Source organism: Sinocyclocheilus grahami, unplaced genomic scaffold (assembly GCF_001515645.1).
Source record: "Sinocyclocheilus grahami isolate Dianchi unplaced genomic scaffold, SAMN03320097.WGS_v1.1 scaffold1634.1, whole genome shotgun sequence".
In the NCBI taxonomy this organism is placed as follows: Eukaryota; Metazoa; Chordata; class Actinopteri; order Cypriniformes; family Cyprinidae; genus Sinocyclocheilus; species Sinocyclocheilus grahami.
The window spans coordinates 117,237-137,591 of NW_015506813.1; the positions used below are offsets into that span (position 1 = coordinate 117,237).

At 38.1% G+C, this 20,355-nt stretch overlaps 1 protein-coding gene across 1 annotated transcript; it reads right to left on the minus strand.

Annotated features, from left to right (window-relative positions):
- Positions 1-2,820: 2,820 nt before the first annotated feature.
- Positions 2,821-18,894, minus strand: emilin3b (elastin microfibril interfacer 3b). The gene is made up of 5 exons (XM_016258019.1): positions 18,370-18,894; positions 7,226-7,348; positions 6,560-6,843; positions 5,782-6,314; positions 2,821-4,434 (listed from the first exon to the last, which is right to left on the minus strand). Exons 1-5 carry the CDS (start codon positions 18,528-18,530, stop codon positions 3,157-3,159), a joined length of 2,379 nt encoding a protein of 792 aa, XP_016113505.1. The 5' UTR covers positions 18,531-18,894; the 3' UTR covers positions 2,821-3,156.
- Between the last annotated feature and the right edge of the window lie 1,461 nt (positions 18,895-20,355).

The window sequence follows — 20,355 nt, forward strand, 5'->3', positions numbered from 1 at the left end:
CCGGTTCCGGTTGTCCTAATTAATGCAGCCTAAAAATTATTTAACAGATTTGAATATTAGAAATGTGTTAGTGTGTTATGTGTAAGCCAGGTTAAAGAGATGGGTCTTTAATCTAGATTTAAACTGCAAGAGTGTGTCTGCCTCCCAAACAATGTTAGGTAGGTTATTCCAGAGTTTGGCCACTAAATAGGAAAAGGATCTTCCGCCTGCAGTTGATTTTGATATTCTAGGTATTATTAAATTGCCAGAGTTTTGAGAATGCAGCAGACGTGGAGGACTATAATGTAACAAGAGCTCGTTCAAATACTGAGGTGCTAAACCATTCAGGGCTTTATAAGTAATAAGCAAGATTTTAAAATCTATACGATGTTTAATAGGGAGCCAGTGCAGAGTTGACAGAACCGGGCTAATATGGTCATACTTCCTGGTTCTAGTAAGAACTCTAGCTGCTGCATTTTGGACCAGCAGAACAACCACCCAATAAAGCATTACAATAATCTAACCTAACTGAAAAATCTAACTGTGTGCTATCTAGTGTATGAATTATAGATGCACACAGTTTAGCCCTTGCCTTCCACTATGTAAGGATAGCTTTATTCCTTTATGCCATATACACATAAAATGATAAATCTACATAGCCTGTGAGGATGCAATTAACTCAAGGGAAGTAAAAGGGAAAAAATTAAGAAATCTATATTTCAATCAAATAAGATTAAGGAACACCTGTATTTAGGTATTATTAATATCTTTGTTGTAGTTTAAATTCCACAACTAAAAACACAATACAGTATATAAAATATATATATATATCCAGAGAGCCTGAATTAATGGAGAATTGTGTCTTTACCAAAAAAAAAAAAAAAACAACGAATAGAAATGACTGGGAATTAGGTTATGATCACTGCTTGTACAATGGATAAATACAGATTTAAAGATGGATTTGGTGAATCAAAGCAATGAGATATGATGAGATCAATCATGCAAGTAGCTTTGGATGAGATTCGATCAACATATATGAGTGTATGATCTCAATGAAATGGGAGCTTTTAATGTCACAAGAGTGCTTGTATTTGTTCTCTGTCCTCTTATCCCACACATACACACTCTCCTGTTGAGAGATATCCATAAGCTCAAGCAGAAGTGCACACAATTCACAAAAAAACAAATATTTACACACTCATCTGTCACACACTTGTCCTGTTTGCTCTGCTGCTGTTGTAATAATAGTGGTCTGTATTATGGAGCCGCTCAGGGACATCCTGTGCCAAAACACTACACACAATGCCCCCATCAAATACAAAAGGCCTGTTTGTCTACATTTGTGTGTTAGTACGTACACAAAGTAGTGATGCATATTAAAACCTGAAGATAAACATGTGTAGGGGGAAAAGGGTCAAACACATGCTTGTTTTTGGATTAGCATACAAAGTTGTACTATGATACTAAGAAGATTTCATTAATTAAAAAAAAAAAGGTAGTAATATGGATCTAATACATATGAAAGATAGCCTTTAATGATAAAACATGCTAATACGGCAAAAATAATAAACATAAAATATTTCTCTGGAATTCTCTGTATTGACCACTTTTGGCAATCAAACTGTCCTTGTCACCGTTTAGTTCTGCCCTAGGACTTATATTTAAAAATGTATTCTGTTGCATTGTTTCTTTCAACATCTCCTAAATTCACTTCCTGTGTTTAGTTCCTTTTTCCTCTGTTACCTTACTTTGTCAAGTGGCTGCATCCAAAAGCTGAAATTTGTTGCCTGCGCAAGAAGCATACAGAGGTAGAAAGGCAACAAGGCATGTCCAAATCCATTGATTTTTGAAGACAGCATGGATGTATGCTTAATATCCCAAATAATATCCTACAATTCTGTGCATTCCATTCTGTATATTATTCATATTATTAACATATTGGCTGTTTATTAGTGCTTATAAAGCACATATTCTGCATGACCACATTCTACATCCCTAATCCTACCCAATACCTAAACAACTACATTACTAACTATTAATGGCAAAAGTCATAGTTAATGGTTTGTTAATAGAGAGAATTGGACCTTAAAAATAAAGTGTTAGATGTAATTTCTAATGAGAAGTTAGTTCTGTAGTAACTAAATATTTGCTTAGCTCTCTCTGTTTTGTCATACTGTAGATCATTAAACTATTATGCTGCCTCAGAAGTCAGTACAAAATCAGTTTTGGAGACCTTCATGCGCAAACGCTGCCTGCAAAGTCAGTGCCTGATAGGACAGCAGGAAAACAGGTCAGCTGCCAAAGCCTTCAAATGCAGCCAGTATCTTTTCATTTTTTTCCCTTTGGTTACTGATTATGTTCCTCACCTGTCTCTTGTTTAGTTCCTCATTTACCTGTGTATATTAGACTGTATTTGTAGCTTGAGTTTGTCAGTTATTGTTTAGAAAGCTGTTGCTCTCTTTTGTTTCTCCTGTGCCTTTGTGGATATTTTCGTTTTATTTAACTCCTGCTAAAATTATCCCTATATATCTCTGCTCTCCTTCATCCATGCTGCACCGTGATATTGCTAGTGTCATGTTTCAAAAGCACAGTGGTTTGCAAACCTGTCCTAGAGTAGGATCTTGAAAACACCATATATGGTACATTAATGGTACTTCCCCAAATGATGCAAAATCCTAACAGAATATAAAGGAAATACTTGACACACTTTCACACAGCCCACTTTTATTAATGAAAAATTATAATCTTCTTAGAAAACATTTTAATAATGTGAAATATATATTTTTTTAAAGAAACTATTTCACACACATCGAAACTTTCATAAAAATGTGTAGCTTCGTTCCTGTTATAATACAGTAATTAAAACAGTAATAAAATCAGGAGATGACTCGGATGCTGAGATGAGAAGGTAGTGAACAGTACTTGCCATTAGAAACCCGTAGCAGCTTAGTAGTGTCATAACATTTGCGTTCCTGTTTTTTGCATGTTTGTTACTTCATTTAACAAATCGTCAAAAACGTTTAATAATGCAGTCACACTTTCTTCATATAAGTTAACAAAACTCGATATAAAGGCTTAAAACAAGGAAATAGGAGACAAAATGCCCTGTTGAGGGAACAAAAATATTGCAAATTTGTACATCCTCAGGCCTGTTGTGGTTTCTCTGTATAGTTACGACTACTGAGCATCACCCTGCAGTCTTGCAGGGTCCGTTTTGTTCATGCAGTCTTTAAGACCGTCCTTCAGTTGGACCAGCTGCTCAGAATGGCTCGTTAGCGTCCCGTTGACCTGCGCCAGGAAGCTGTCTGAATGTCTCTCCAGCTCACCGCGGATTCTCTCAAGGTCATCGGCTAGCTCCCCCAGGCCGCCACACTGTCCTTCGACCTGCGTGATTCGACTTTCCACCCCCATCACTTCTTGCTGCATTCCCTGCGTTGTGCTGCGACAGCCCTGTAGCTCCCCGGCTAACCTCCGCCGCAAGCTCTGGAGCTCCGCCTTCAACTGGATCAGCCTCTGCTCCCCGGATCCAAGCATAGTTGCCTGTCGCTCCACCAGATCCGAGATTCCCTGCACCTGCGTGACCAACCGGCTTTCCCGCTCCTGCCAGGTGGAATTCACTTGTCCGACTTCTCGAGCGAACAGGCTGACCGAATCACGCAGCCCTTTCAAGGTACGGTTGACAGAGTTGACGTTGATCTTCAGGAGTGTGATTTCCCCCTGGATGGAGCGTTCTCTGTCTTCCTGGGATAGCTGTGATAGGATACCCTGCAAGGTGCTGTTGAGATGGTCCAGTTTGTTTGAATGCACATCCAGGCGGTCCAGCGTCTTCTTTTCTGTTTCCTTACAGTCCTCCACCTCAGTCTGGATGAGGGCCATCTCTGGGCCAGAGGCGGGGGAGCAGGCAGAGGTGCAAAGGAGCTCAAGGATGGACATCTGCTTCTGCATCCCATCTAAGTCAGCCTCCACCCTCCTCCGGATGCTGTCGATCTCTGTCTCCAGTGCCGGCACCACTTGCCCCTCTAGCAGCGCGGGTGCCGTGGCATTGCTCAACTCCTCAACTGCCACAAACAAACGTCGCTCCAATGTCTTTAGCTTATTGTCTAACAAAGAGTTAAACCCATCCAGGGAGCCAAAATCATCTCGGTGTCCGTGTTCAGAGGTGTTAATTTTACCCTCCATGTCCACCAGCCGGGTCTCGATGTGGAGCGTCTGGTCAGTCAGGTCCACTTGTATCTGCCTCTGGGACTCAGTCAGTCCTGTAATTGAGTCCTCGAGCTGGAACATCCTCTGGGTCAGGCTGTTTATCTCGCCGCAGCAGCTCTCGGTTATCGTCAGACCCTGGATCTGTGTCTGCAGATCACCTAGCTCTTTCCTCAAGCCTGTCTCACGGCCGTCCAGCGAAAGTTGGATCTGTTCTTGGCCTGTTAGGTGCTCTTTGTGACACTGCTGCTGAACCTAGGGACAGGACACAGGAAAACTTATTTTAACAACTGGAAGGATTAGGTGAAGCGATTTTGGTCTGTTCACAATCGCGTTCCCCCCCCCTCAAAGCGCGGGGCCCGGTGCGACTGCACCAATTGCACTGCCCAAAGGATGGCCCTGACTTTAAGACATGCTTTTTTGGCCGTTAAATAATGGTGCAAATAACAGTAATTTGACGAGGGCAAATCTTAGTAAATCATGTTGCATGGTTCATTTTAATACTCTCCTCCCATTAATTTACCAATCGAAAGGGAAACTCCTACAAATGCATATTAAATAAGGTGAGTTGCAAAAATGACTATGTCCATGCCTTTTCAGCGCTAATTTCCCACTGCGTGTCTTTAGTAAATAGTGACAGTACTTTTTTAACGCCAAATGAGGGTTTGCGCTGGGCTGCAGGCGCAAGATGATAGTAAATCTGGTCCATAAATTAATAAATCCCAATTTATGTACTGTATATTATATCATTTATGGACCCAGGGCTCCAAAGTGCAAGAATTTCAAAATTACTGTATGAGTCATACAAAGAAAGAGCTTTGCAATATAGGCAATATGATGCAATAATGAATGCATGTGTGAATATTGATGTGTTAATCTAATCTACGGGAGAGTGCAGGTAATAACATTAATTCATAATTCATATTTGCAAGCAGTCTTCATTACAAATGTGAGGTAGTTAATGTTCTGAATGTTCATGTTAATAATATTTGGCTATAACTATATTAACACTAAACTTTAAAAAAAAATGTATCAGCAATTGTTCTTTTTTTGTCATGTACCTAAATTGTGTCATAATTTTTAATTCAGTTTTCAATGCCTGCTTGTGCATATCTACTGTATGCTGCATTCATGAAGATTTCTTAAAAAAACTAATTGATAATAATAATAATAAATGAACAAATAAATAAATAAATACCTTTAAAGTCCCCATGAAATCAAAATTAACCATCCTTGTTTTGTTTTATTGTTTTTTTTAAAATAGCATTTATTAGAAAGGACTTATTTGTATGTATGTATATATATATATATATATATATATATATATATATATATATATATATATATATATATATATATATACACACACATTAAAAACGTTTATATGTAAAAGTACAGAATTTATTATATACATATATATGTGTGTGTATATATATATATATATATATATATATATATATATATATTATGTATATATATATATATATATAATATATATATAATATAATCTGGTTCTTGCTGACTTGAATTAGAACAAATACAAATGGCATCACTCACAATGCTCCAACTAGTTCTTGGCGTAAAATTCAGTGATCATCTCACCTGACCGATTCTCTCATCACAGTGGCTCTCCAGACCCGTCAGTCTCCTCTCAAAGCCATCGAGGACCTCTGCCCTCACCCCGGCCAATCTGGAGTCCAGAAGATTCTCTAGATGTCTCTGATCTGCAGGTACAGGTCTCCCTGTGGCCGTGTCAATCAGCTTCTTCAGCTGGCCATCGTGTCCCATCACCATCCCACGGATCTCGTCCAGCATGTTGCTCTTGGTCCTCAGCTCATCTTTGACCTCCATCACCCTTCCCACCAGCTCTCCAAAACCAGGCAGGTTCTCCTCGCCGTCTAAGCCGTTCGGCGTGCCCTCTGGAATCAGCCCAAAGCCCACAGAAGTATCCAGCAGCCGCGGGACGCCACCTAGCAAGGTGGTCAGCATCTTCTTAGTGTCCTCCCGAAGAGAGACTCGCAGACGCTCCTCCATGCCCATCACCATGCCGTTCAGGGTGTCCAGATCTTGAGAGAGTTTGCGAAGGTTTTCTTCTATGCGGTCTAAACGTTCACCAGAGACTCCCGCCTTCGGACCTTGGTTGAGGTGAGTAAAAGATAACAGTTACAACTGCATTTAGGAAATTAGAAAGTCGTAGTTCAGGGCTTCCCAAACTAAGGAGTAGATTCAAACAAAATAATGTACAATTTTAAACTTCATTACTTTGTAATAAACTATTTATTATACTTTACCGTACTGTTAACGTTAATGGCAGTGTTCACAGTCAAATTACTAATGGTGGCACATTGGGAGTGTTGTGAGCTGTGTAATCTGCACTCACCATAGCTTGTTTTCGGAGTTTCTGGTGGCAGGAATCCACTAGGGATGGGTTTGTTGTCAGGGTGACCTCCAGGAAAGGGGAATGGGATATTGGGATGACCCCTGGGGTAACCCTTCACCCCGGGCCGAGGGAAAGAGCCTTTGAAGGGTGGCATCATGGCATCGGGGTCAGAGGTCGGCCCATGGCCGCAGCTCTCTCCAGAGAAACCAGGGCAACAGCGCCACTCCAGTTCAGTGATGGTTTTATAACCGACTTTGTACTGTGGTTTAAAGAGTGTCCGATACCTGCGGGGAAAAACACGCCGAATGTCACAAACAGAATGAACTTCACACTTTAAGATGGAAATGCAATGTTCACATCACAAGCTTCTGCTCTCTGAGTGTGGCACTTGACAATGAACAGTTTTCTGAGCTGCCACTAGAGGGCAACTCAAGGACACAATAGAAATTGCTTGACTTCTTAAAACACCAACTCTGCAAATGGTATCAATCAGTGTATCACAATAGGAAAATAGCCTCTAACATGTATCATTTGCTGTTTTTTGAAATATCTGAGACTAACTTTTTCCTACTGTTTTGGAAAATAAAAAGCCATTTAGATCTAAATTTTGTTGTAACTAAAATCACTCCACGTTGTTCCATTCAAGATCCATAGTGCTTGACTTACATGAGCACAGGACATTTCTGTCCCCATATGCACTTGGTAGTGTACTCTGGTTTGACATATGTGGCCACTCCATCTTGCATTACACAGGTGATGTTCTTCTGGACAACGTAGGCACAGAAGTTCCTGTTATGAGGAAAAAGACACACAAAAATCGAAGTCTGAAAAAAAAATAGATCTTATTAGCAGGGTTACTAGTTTGATGATGGAATCGTGAATTTTGTATTTATAAGTACAATCACTTTTTCACCAGGCAATGTAACATTAACTACCCAAAGATAGCGATAACATTTAAATGATTCATAAAAGCATTGAATCATCTAAACAAAAGGCATTAAAAGAGTTCACCAGTTCGTTCCACAGTCCAAGCTGAACCTGTCATCAGTGTTCACTAAAAGCACATGCACTCACATCCGTTCAAACTTTTTCATCTGAAGTGCAGCTATAGCAACTGCCTAGAGTCCACAGCAAGAAACAACAGAGAGAGAGAGAGAGAGAGAGAGAGAGAGACTGGCAAATAGTATAGATTAAGCAGCGATAAACATTTTAAACAGTAGTATGCGTCATGATATCATTATATGGCATGTTTATTTTTGCAGCTTTCTTTCTTTCTTTATTCTAGATTTTGAGTAACATTTCTTCGTTTTTAACATTTTGATCAAATAATGACTTGAGATAGAAATCAAAACCATGGTTGATATTGCTAATGGATCATCCATCAGACTGAAAATAGAAGATCATGTTGTATGTTTTGCATTGTTGGACACAGTGTTTCTTCTATTCAATGTACTTTGTTATATAGTTATATTGTTTAATACTGTAAAGCTGCTTTGACACAATCTGTATTGTAAAAAGTGCTATATAAATAACGGTGACTTGATTATAGTGCACATTTAACTGCACATTTAATTGTTGTAGATCAATGGATATTCCATGCATAATAAAATATTTATAATGTGCAAAGTATAAATACTGCAGAATGCAAAATTAACATTAATAGACACATTGTTTTACCATTTTAAAACAAATGATTTTTTTATCATTAAAATATATTATCACATGTATTACATAATGTGTACTATATATATAATTTATAGTGCCCTTCATCTTAACAACCGAAAAGTCAGCTAACAAAAATAAAAAATAAAAAAAGTAAAAATAAAAAATAGTATGGTATATATACTTGTTTACTAACTTATACCAAGGGACTCAAATTCAGAGCCCCATTATACAGTAATTACACAGTTCAGCAGCTGTTGAGATCTGATTTATGGCTGTCTGATGCTATCAGCTGCGAAACAAACAGTTTTGTTAAAGTGATACATACATAACACACAAGGAAACCCACATTTGGCCATAAATACGCACTTTACAGCCCACATGTACGTGTCTTAACTCACAGAGTGCCCATAGTAGAAGAAAATCTGATTGAAGAGCAGTCATGCATTGCTGTACTGAGTTGGCATTTTCCAGTGAGCCTGGAGCAAAACTCAAAGTCCTGCTGTTCAGGAGCGGTTCTGCTTGAGAGATCTGGACTGTTACAGAGCTTCAATCTGTTCAGAGTTCAGGTGTAGTGACCCCTGACATTAAGGAATCTAATTACAAGTGTGGCCAGTGAACTAACCTATCTTGAAGTCTAGTGTGTCTTCACATTACTGTCTTAAAAATATGTACAATGCTGTTCAAAGGTTTGAGATCAGTAAGATTTTTAAAGCATTTTTAAAGAAGTCTCATATGCTCATTAAAACTGCATTTATTTGATCAAAAACACATTATTCGTGAGCCTCCAGGCTCTCAGGGCTGCCCTCTGCGATCAGAGCCCACTCCTGGCTGGACTGGGAAACGTAAGCCCCCTCAGGGCTGGACGGGACCAGCGGGGATGGAGAAGAGGGGGCAAATCGGCTTCCAGCTCAGTTTCCCAGTCAATAAAGTCCCCTTCTAAGTCCAGCAGTCCCAGATGTATTATTAGTTCACCCTCAGCTGCGGTATAGTGGGCGGAGCTCCACTCCGCATTCTCACCGTCCATGGCTTTCTCCCTCACGATGGGCGTTGCAGCCGGCTCACGCACCTGGTCTGACGGCTTGGGCTCTACTTCCGGGGCGATCCTCCGCTCAGTTGCTCAGCATTGCGCTGGCTCATAGATCGTGGCGGGAATTGGCTCTACGTCATTGGTGGGCCCGGGCTTTAGCTCCGCACAGCGGGGAGATGGTGGGCTGGGCTCTGGGTCTGGAGTGGATCATCCTTGGGAGTGACGGTGAGAGGTGATTTGTTTCTCGCCAGAATCCACTCCACAAACGTGGCGAAATCCGCTCGAGGACCATCTTCGGACGACGGCGCGTAGTCCGAGTAGCTGGTGGTGTTAGCTAGCAGCTGGAACAGTCTTGTATGGTCCTCGAGCGATCTCTCCCCCTGCTCCAGCAGGAGGAGGAGGAGATATTCCGGGCGAAGGAGGGCATCCATGAGGGTACACAACGGAAAAAAAGACACTGGGTGAAAACGGGAAACAAAACGGAGGGTAGACACACAGAGGTTACTGTTTTGGTCGGTTCTTCTGTCATGCTACGCTGTTCAGGAAGACCACGGGAGGCACGAAGGAATGTTTAACAGTCTTTAATCAAAGAAACACTGGGAATAATCCACAACAGGAGCTTGAGCAACACACGTAGACAACAAGTAGAACTGGACTGGATAACGAGGGGCAGACAGGTGCTGGGAAGCAATTAATAATCAAACTAAACAAGGACAGGAACAAGACCAAATAAGGCAAAACAGGAACTGAAACACATGATAAAACAGTTCCAATCCTGACATTGTGTTGCTTATTTATTTATTTATTTAATTATTTATTTATTTTGTCTTTTTATTCATCAAAGAATCCCGAAAAAAGTATCACAGAGTCCAAAAAAATATTAATCAGCTGTTTTCAACATTGCTAACAAATCAGTGTATTATACTGATTTCTGAAGGATCATGTGACACTGAAGACTGGAGTAATGATGCTGAAAATTCAGCTTTGATCAAGCCTTCATGAGCATAAGAAATTTCTTTTAAAAACATAAAAACTCTTTCTGTTCCCAAACTTCTTTTTTTATGTCTGGTCAGCTGGTGGGTCTATAAGGTGGCCAAAAATTGCATTACACAACTGAGCATTTAATTTTACGCCATTTACATAACAGCCACTGTAAGAGGCTAAAGATTGTAACTAACTGTAATACTGTAATATTTACTCAGTTTTATGCATTCTGACTAAGCTTACCAGACATTTGTAGAAAACAAAATGTGTGAATATATATATATTTTTTTTATATATATATATAAAGTTATATAGAGTTATTATACAAAAAAGTGTTGTGTGAATAATACACAATTTCTCATTTATAGTTACAATAGAAATGAGCCCTGTGACTTGCCTTCTTTATTAGGTGGCATTAAAGAGTTATCTGCAAAAACTGAAAATGTAGGGAATGCAAATAACTACATGCAGAAGATCTATAATCTTTGCCTGCGAGTAATGAAAAGCAGACTTCAGCATTCAGCATTTGTTTGTCAGGTGGGCACACACTTGGAAGAAAAAGGACAAGTTCTGTAGTCAAGCAAAATGAGTCCAGTTGTCCAAATGTTCTCAATGTATACATAACCCATTTCAACCATATCTGCACGAGTTGATTCAATCAATGTGAAATTATGCCCACAGGAAGAACAAGATAGATGTGACACATACAGTGTGTGTTCGTGTTAGACGTGTCGAAGTTGCAAGCATTGCTTTAAGTTTCTGTCAGTGACTGCAAAAAACAAATGTTCAACAACAAAAGCCCTTTACAAGTATTTCATGCATTTGCATTTGATTCACATGGAACAAAGAATTTGCAATGCTGCTCGAATTACAGTATCGTGACTTGTGAAAGGAAAAATTAACACAATGTCAGGCATGTTAAGTGATCTAAGAGCCTCCTGTGATGTGTTAAACAGTGCCTGTGATCTGTGTGTTGCATATGAAAGATGAATATTAGCTGTGCTGGCTGATCTCCCAAACCACAAAGACCACACAGCATGAGGAAAACGTGTGTTCATCTGTCAGATGAATGGTGTAAAGAGGCATTTGAGGCTGTTGGAGACATCCTTCAGCTGCTGTGTCTTCTGTGTGTGCCGGGTTCATCTCAAGAAATTAAAATGGAGTGACAAATATATAATAATCTGAGAGGGCTCAGTACATAAACCTGAGGTACACCACTTGAAGATTGAGGTGCACAACTAGTTTCAGCTGTCTGATGCATATGGCAAAGAAGGCTGGACAGCACTAGTAAATATAGCAAGCGCCAATCAGATTGCCCGACTGCAATCCAGTTTCTGGGAGTCTGAAAGTGGAAGATTTTTATTAGTCTAATCATTGGATTTTATGAGGTTTGTGGTTTCGAATTGTGGAATCACTTAGTAGCTAGTAAATATTCATCTATTTCATATAACATAATAGTGGTGGGAAATTGTATGTGTCAGTCACATTATTGGACTAGACTTGGACCAACTGGCTACATGTGACTAGTGTAAAAAACAGCCACATTACTACCAAGCCACACAAATTGTTTTAGACCTTTTTATGTAGCTCAGGATTTGGCTGTGGATTTTCATAATCTAAATATAAATGGCCAGCATTGTTTAAAATGACCCCCAGTAACCCTTGAGTAATGCACAGGCATGTCAAAAGCTTTTAATTGCACTTAAAGCTTACAGTTGTGAGATGGAGTTGTGCCAGAATTTCCCCCTTGTTCTCCATATAAATATCTCCCTCCATTTTTTCATTGTTCTCTTTATCTCATCCACTCTCTCACTCACACTAATGGAAGCAATCTTTCATCGGTCACCGGGTTCAGTCATTGGTCATGTCTTAAATAGTTGCTCTGGAAGGGATGGGGCTACTGACAGTATAAATATGGAGATACGATGCATAGAGGCCTTTTAGGATCCATTAACTGAAGAAAGAGGAGCTGCTACACGCTATCGAACAATGGGATACATTTAGTACTCAGATACTGTTTCTGTCCTCCAGAATAGCCAGAGTTCAGAGAAGTAATATAAATGGACCTTCACTCCTGCTAATTTGACCTGCTCTCATGCACAGCTTTCAAAGTCACATGCAGAAATAGATGTCAAATGGATCAGTTATTTTCCACCTAATCACTATGGAATGCATCTGTGACAAGGCCTCAATTACCACAGATAAATGAACAGGAAATGTGTTTAAAGTACACTTTAAGCCAAAAATTCCAAAGCAGAACACCATAGTCTATGGCACTTATAAGGATCCTACTTTAAATCGTCATTTTGATATAGGGCTGCTTTCCGGAATGGATAGCGATATCATGGTCTGAGATAACACCATTCTGCTGCCAATAAGGATCTTCACATATATTAATTTAAATCATAGTAGATGCTTGTATCAAATTAACTTTCAAATATTTGGATGTCAAAGCTCAGGATAGTCACTAGTGAAGGGCTTGAGGCTCTACATGCTCTTGTGGCTCCAACAGCCAATCAAATCAGCATTGTCATGATGTCACATGGCATGGTTACATGGCATTTATTGGCTCAAGCAGAACTGTCAAGTAATCACGACTTACTAATTTGGACCTAATTCTAATAATTAAAGTCTATTAAAGTTTTCTAGATTTTGACACAGCCCAATGTGCTGGCATTGGGTCATAATAGAAACGTATTATTATTCTAAACGTATAGAAAATTATCTTTCAACATCACCAGCAAAGCACTTATTTGAATGGGATGTTGGTAAGTCTCATGCTAAGAAGACGTGTCATTTTTAAAAGTTTTACATAAACTTCAAAAGCATTGCAAGAGTTGTATATTGTAAACATTTACTTGTGGGTATGTCTGCTTGCATGTTAATCTTCTATTATAATTATGTAACTATTTTTTTGACACAGCCCAATGTGCTGGCATTGGGTCATAATAGAAACGTATTATTATTCTAAACATATAGAAAATTATCTTTCAACATCACCAGCAAAGCACTTATTTGAATGGGATGTTGGTAAGTCTCATGCTAAGAAGACGTGTCATTTTTAAAAGTTTTACATAAACTTCAAAAGCATTGCAAGAGTTGTATATTGTAAACATTTACTTGTGGGTATGTCTGCTTGCATGTTAATCTTCTATTATAATTATGTAACTATAAACATTTATCATTCTTTTAAGCAGTTTGTATGTGTGTTGTGTGCACATACACAATGAATCAGAATTATGGTTTGTGTCAACAGATGTGCCACAGATGCTGTCCATAGACATTATAAAGCAGAATCACATACTTTCATGAACATCACAGTCTGTTCACTGACCACCTAATGTAACTGGGTAAGAGCTTTCTCAAACTGAAAAGATCCAATCTGATTTCAGTTACTACTAACAGGTGTTACAGATGATTTTTAGACACTGGGTTGCTGCCTGTATAGAGCTTTCCAGACAGTCCTATGAGGCTTTATTTCAGTTTGAATGTTGTCTTATAAACTTACTTTGTTTTGAATTGGAATCATAGTCCCTGACATTTTGGGCAGTGCATTTAATACAGATTTACTGTACTTAATGTGCGTTCCTCTGGAGGTAACAAACCTCAGTACTCAAGGGGGCGATATAGTTACCAACAAATGTCTGTGCTGTTAAACCAGATGTTTATTGGCTAAAATAGCTAGCCAGCTATAAACATGTCAAAAGGTATATTCTTTATATATTCTATATTCTACAGAGAAATGCAGGTGTCTAATTTATTAATTTGTGGTGCAATAATACAGTTTAAGAACATATTTTAGGTCTAAATGTATGATTATTATTATGATTGAGCAATTGCATGTTAGTACAACAAGAGTTTAGATTTAGTTGGTCAAATAGCTTCTCTCTCACATACTACTTCTGTCAGCTTAGGGTCAGCCAGGGATGTAAACAGTTATGTAAAATGATTACGTGTTGCTGTGCCAAATTAAAAATCTCAAATTATCCTTAATTGGATATCAACATCGTGCATCTGCTGTTTGCAGAAACTGATCCTTCAGTTGCAATGAATTACATAAAGAGAAAAATGTGAAGCACATGAGAAACATTTAGAACTAAAATGACATCAAGATCGTGCTGGCAAAGATGTTAGTTAGCTAGACATAATGACTTTGTGTAAATCTTGGACGCTTTATTCTCATATGTTCTTACTTAAATGATGAGCTGTTGTGAGGTGCTAATCAGGTTTGGTCATACAGACAAACAACTACATGTGACATTTTCATGGACATGTTTGTTTGTGGGATGCGTCATGTTTTCCATGTCTAACATACAGTAATTAAGGATACACATCATAGTTTATGACGGAAATACACCATGTTGAAAAAATGTATGTAAACACATACTGTAACTCTCCTACAGGAATTCATGTATACTACATACATATACTGCATTTATACACAAATCACAAACATAATAACATTCACTATCTGCCCAGAGAAAATTTCTACAACACACTCTCAGAAAAACGGTACTAAGGTGGTGCACTTTCAAAAGGTATTAATATGAACACGTTGGGTACTAATATTGTACTTTTTAAGAACTAATATGTGCCCAAATGTCCCCACAAGCACAGTAACACCAGTAAACTTCGACCTTGTGGGACATTGTTTAGGTCCCCATCAGGAAAACAGCTCATAATTCATACAGAATGACATTTTTGAGAATATAAAAATGCAGTGTGTTTTGTGTGAGGGCTAGGTTTAGGATTAGGGTAAGGGGATAAAAAAATACAATTTGTACAGTAGAAAACCCATTACACCTATGCAATGTCCCCTTAATTATAGGAATACCAGTGTGTGTGTGTGTGTGTGTGTGCGTGTGTTCGCGTGCGTGTGTGTGTGTGTGTGTTCAATAATGAGACAACATGCAATTCATAATGCAACTCACATGTACCTGTCATTGGTAGTTCACATTAGCACAAAATATTTTCAAACATTCCCTTGTGAAAAATAAGTGTGCATAATTGTATTGAATGTGCACTTATAATGCACTTAAAATAATAACAAGTAATAACAATAAACTATGGATAGTTACATGCATGTGACCATAAACCAAACCCTAATCCTAACCCTAGCCATATAGTAAGTACATGTTGTTAATTAATGTTACTCAGTACTTAAATGTATAACTACACTGTAAAATAGACACCTTAAAATAAAGATTAACCAAAAAATCATATAATATTAATTACTTCAAAGGCCACTTAAATGAACTTAAAAAGATAACTTCCATGACTGTTTTAACACACTTAAGCATGCTTTTAAAAAGTTAAAGTTTTGTTTCAAAATACATTTTAAATCTAAATGTTTTAATCTGTCATCCTTAAAGTAGAATTCTAATTTGTTGACGAACATGCTACATTATTGCATTTACAGTTAACGCAGTATATTTAAAATGTACTAAATTGTAACTTCATCATTACTAATGTGTAATAACAAATATGTTTAAATACACGACATACACATTTCAATAGAAATGGCAAAGTGTTTTGAAATACTATATTTTAGTTGACCACAAATGCATGTCAATATATTTAGCAGCACACTTTAGTCATATTTCAACAGAAGAATTATAAAATTACATATAAAGTCATATAGGTAATCATGTCTTGCTTAAGTGGATTTTAAAAATCTACAAACACTTTAAAAATATCAAAACATATTTTAAAAACTTTTAACTATAATACATTTGGGTAACACTTTATTTTAAGGTGTCCTTCTTACACATGTTACATGTACTTACTATTATAATTACAATAACATATGCATAATTACATGCAAGTAACCCTAAACCTAACCCTAATCCTAACCATATAGCAAATACATGTAATGAATTAATATTAGTCAGTACTTAAATGTAGAATTACACAGTAACAAGGACACCTTAAAATAAAGTGTAACCTAAATTTTCATTCAGTTGTAAATAACATTTAATTAAGTATTCAAAGACATTACATTCATTTTCCACTTAAGCGTATTCTTTTAAAGTTTTAAAAGTATGCTAAAGTGCACTTCTTTTTCACAAGGGCTGTCCAAGCAGAGAACATTTCCCTTTGTTTGTCCAAATTTTTTTAAAACACTAGCTTTCTATTTTTTCTATTCTATCTACTTGTTTTTCTTTGTGTGTGTGTGTGTATAATATATATATATATATATACACCTTGCTACATTAGGCTAACCGAGATTTGTCATTTGCACTTATATATAGTTGCTCTTTTGTTAGTTTTGACTGCTTTTATTGTCCTCATTTTTGGATAAAAGCGTCTGCTAAATGACTAAATGTAAATGTAATATCGGATGCATGAAATATCTTCACTGGTCTCATCAATAATGCATTCTGGGATTGCCTTCTCCTTGAAGGACAGATGCTGCCTTAGATTGTGGTCAAAAGAAGTTATCTTAGAAGGCAGTATAATCACGCTGTCTACCGTTTGGAGCAGCCTTCGCATCGGGAGCATGCCAAAGATGCCTTAAAATGCCGTCTATGTGGGCAGCTCACTAGAAACAGAGTTAGAAGAGAGAGATGCAGGCTGCTGTGATTTACCCGACCCACCAACACGGACATGTCCAGAACCGGTGTGTGTGGCAGCAGAAACTGCTCAGAACATGGGTCACTGAGGACAGATGAGGCAGATACAACATCACTGCCAACAACTGCAAACTGCATTTGATAGCACTGGCATTTCAGGATTCCTGGATGCCAGCAGGTCTTTGATGTGGATTTTCTCAACATGCCAACTACTTATCTTTGAGCCGGATTCAAATTGCTCCAGGATGACTTTTGGAACAAAACTTCTGTGTTGATTTCAGGCCTTATGCCGACTTTGTGATTTTTGGACATTTATACTGACTTCAGACAAACAGAATACTGTATACATTAAGTGTAATATTCCAAATAACTGTAATGGTGGCAAAACAGATTCACAATTGCAGTGGTACATCATCAAAGTTAAGAGCCACTGAGATGATACAGAGTCCTAATTGTAATATGTAAATACAAAAATTGACAAATTACTTTCTTTCTTTTTTTTGCCCATATTTTGCAGTTTTTAGGAGACCTCAACTACTATGTAGTTAACCATTTAAAGCTATTTACTTATTATGTCCATACATACTGGTGCACTGTAAGCTCATTTCAAGAACTTTTATATGCATTTAATTCATTTTTGTACTTGCACTGTTAAATTTGCCCCAAACGTAACCCAACCCCTTACCTCAAAAACTAACTCTAACCCTTATAAGCTTAACCCTAACCCTACTCTTACTCCTAAACATAACCATACCTCAAACGCATTGCCATTATATGAAGGAATTTGTAGTGACACAGTAAATCTATAGTCTTGTAGGTATTTTAAGGGATAGTTCACCCAAATATGCATGCATATTACTAGCATGTTGTCTGTTCAATAGTAGTTATAAAGCACATATTAATGCATGACCATATTCTAGATCCCTTAGTCCTATCCAATACCTAAACATAACTACTACAACAACTACTTACTGTGAACAAGCAGCAAATTAGAAGTTTATTAAGAGAAAAGTCTTAATAGTGTTAATAGTGAATGTACGTTCCCTAGTCTAATGTGTTACCAAATCTTCTTTACTCTTCACCTGAAGAATAATGTCATCTACATCTTAGATGGCAGCAAAATTTATTTTTTATTTTTTGTAAACTCCATTTAATGTTACTACCAAGTAGTTGAGACCACGTTTTTATTAAAATGTATGTGAGCATAAATGAAAATGTTGATCTGTTTATCTGAAAGTGTTTAAATGTTTAGTTTTATTCATTAAAAGAAAAAAGTTTGTATCCTCTTTTAATCCCTTTTTTTAGTTCATTAATTAATAATCCTGAGTTGAATGAATTTCTGTAAGTACAAACATTACATGTAGTCTCTCACTGAACTCCAAAAAACTGCATGTGGAATTATAAATAAATCAGAAAATGTTGTTTAAAACCATTGCAGATGAAGCATGTGAAACTGAAGGACACTGCTGTCAATTCCTTGTGCAGTGCACACAAATGCTTGATAAATCAGGCTTCTGTGCCGTAAGTACACACATACAAATACAGCTTTACTGGTGACTTACTTATGGTGACCCGTTGGTTTTCCAGGGTTGTATTGCGGAACACTCCCAGACTTGTGTAGATTGTATCTGTATGGGCTTCCATAGAGAGTTCCTTTGGCATCCGCCGAAGTCAGTAGCAACGTGACTAAGAGAAGACCCCCGCACTTGAATATCCCCCTCATCTTTAAGTAGCAGAGCAAAGGTTGACAAAAACACTTGCAGAAAGAACCATAAAGTGGAAGAGCACAGAGAAAGTGTATAGAAAGCAAAAGCTGTGGAGAGAGGGGGGAAGCAAAGTCAGCTGGGCTTTAGAGTCCGGAGGTTGTGAAGTGTTGCTTGTTTTCCTTGCTGAGTCCCACAAGGTTTCTCTGGAGCACTGACTTCAGTTGTTGGCGGGCAAGCAGCGCTGCAATCGAAACATCTGCTGTTCTGGCACCATCCTGCCCACTTTACCACTCACACGAGAGAGAGAGACAGACAGAGGAGAAAGCGAAGAGGACAGGGCAGCGGTAGCAGAATACTGAAGCTCAGATCCCTCTATCAACAGTCTAGCGCGAGTCGACCCTGCAGCTGCAGCTCTGAGGGGGACGCACGCATTTGCATATCCCTCCCCAAACCCCGGCCTGAAATGAGACCCAGCAGGGGTGAACCCGTTCACTTTATGTTTCTCCCAAAACAGAAACCCCTGGAACCCCTCAAAGACGAGAGTGCATTTAGAAAGATTAACCAACGCAATTGTCTCCCTGCTTGTTCGTTTGGACGCAGTTTTAATCGGTGGCTCATGTGTAAAAAGCATGCTGGGATTATGAATATTTCCTTTGGGTTCCTCTGTGCCAAAATCTCCACCCCCCCTTCATTGACCTCAGCCCATAACCTTCTCACTTGCCTGCAGCTATAAATCTCCAAACATTTATTTTGCAGGCTTTATTTCAGCATGACTTCTGCACTCGTAAAAAACAAATACATGTTGTTGCATTAAACAGAATTTTCAAAACATTTTCCATTGATTTTCATGCCTAATCTTTATTCATTATTCTGCATGTCACCATGTCTGATATGCACATATGGTAACACACTTGTTTAGGGACTAATTCTCACTATTAATTAGTTGCTTATTAGCATGCATATTACTAGCATATTGGCTGTTTATTATGAAGCACATATTAATGCCTTATTCTGCATGATCATATTGTATATATCCCTTAATCCAACCCAATACCTAAACTTAACAACTACCATACTAACTATTAATAAGCAGCAAATCAGGGGTTTATTAAGGCAAAGTTGTAGTTAATAGTTAGTTAATAGTAAGAATTGGTCCCCAAACTAAAGTGTGACTGTGCATATTAAGTTTATTCTACATGTTGTATTATGCTTTTGATATATAGGATGTGCCTGTTATGGCCACTGTGAGTGCATTTATTACCAATCATACATTTCTTGAGCATTACAAATATCCATAATACAGGAAAGAAAACTTTACTTGTCACTCCATTTCAGGGGATCTTTATGTGATCATATTGCTTTCGTAAATCTTTGATGTGTCGCACATTTTCCACACATTTAACGAGATGAATTGGCATTTGCAATGCTTTTAATTTTCATAATATGACATATTAAGTGAAAAAGAGGAATAGGTGGGAAATAATGTAGGGGTGGACACAGTGGGCTATGATATCATTGGTAAGCCTTTTTCTGGCCACCTGAGTTATTTGATTTTATATGATGTTTTTGATGGATTTTTTTTATTATGCCTTTATTATTCAGATAGGACAGTTGAGAGATGACAGGAAAGCATTGGGCAGAGAAAGGGGAGCGGGAACGGCATAAGAACTCGACACGGGAATCAAACTCGGGTCGCCGACTTGAAGGAAATTTTCATCTGTTAACTTGATTAAGTTAATCCTTTTGATTGTGTAAACAATTTCTACATAAAACTGCGGTGAAAGCCTCCAGTAACTCATGCACAGTAAAGCCTTCTACACACTGCAAAATTTTCGGCTGTCC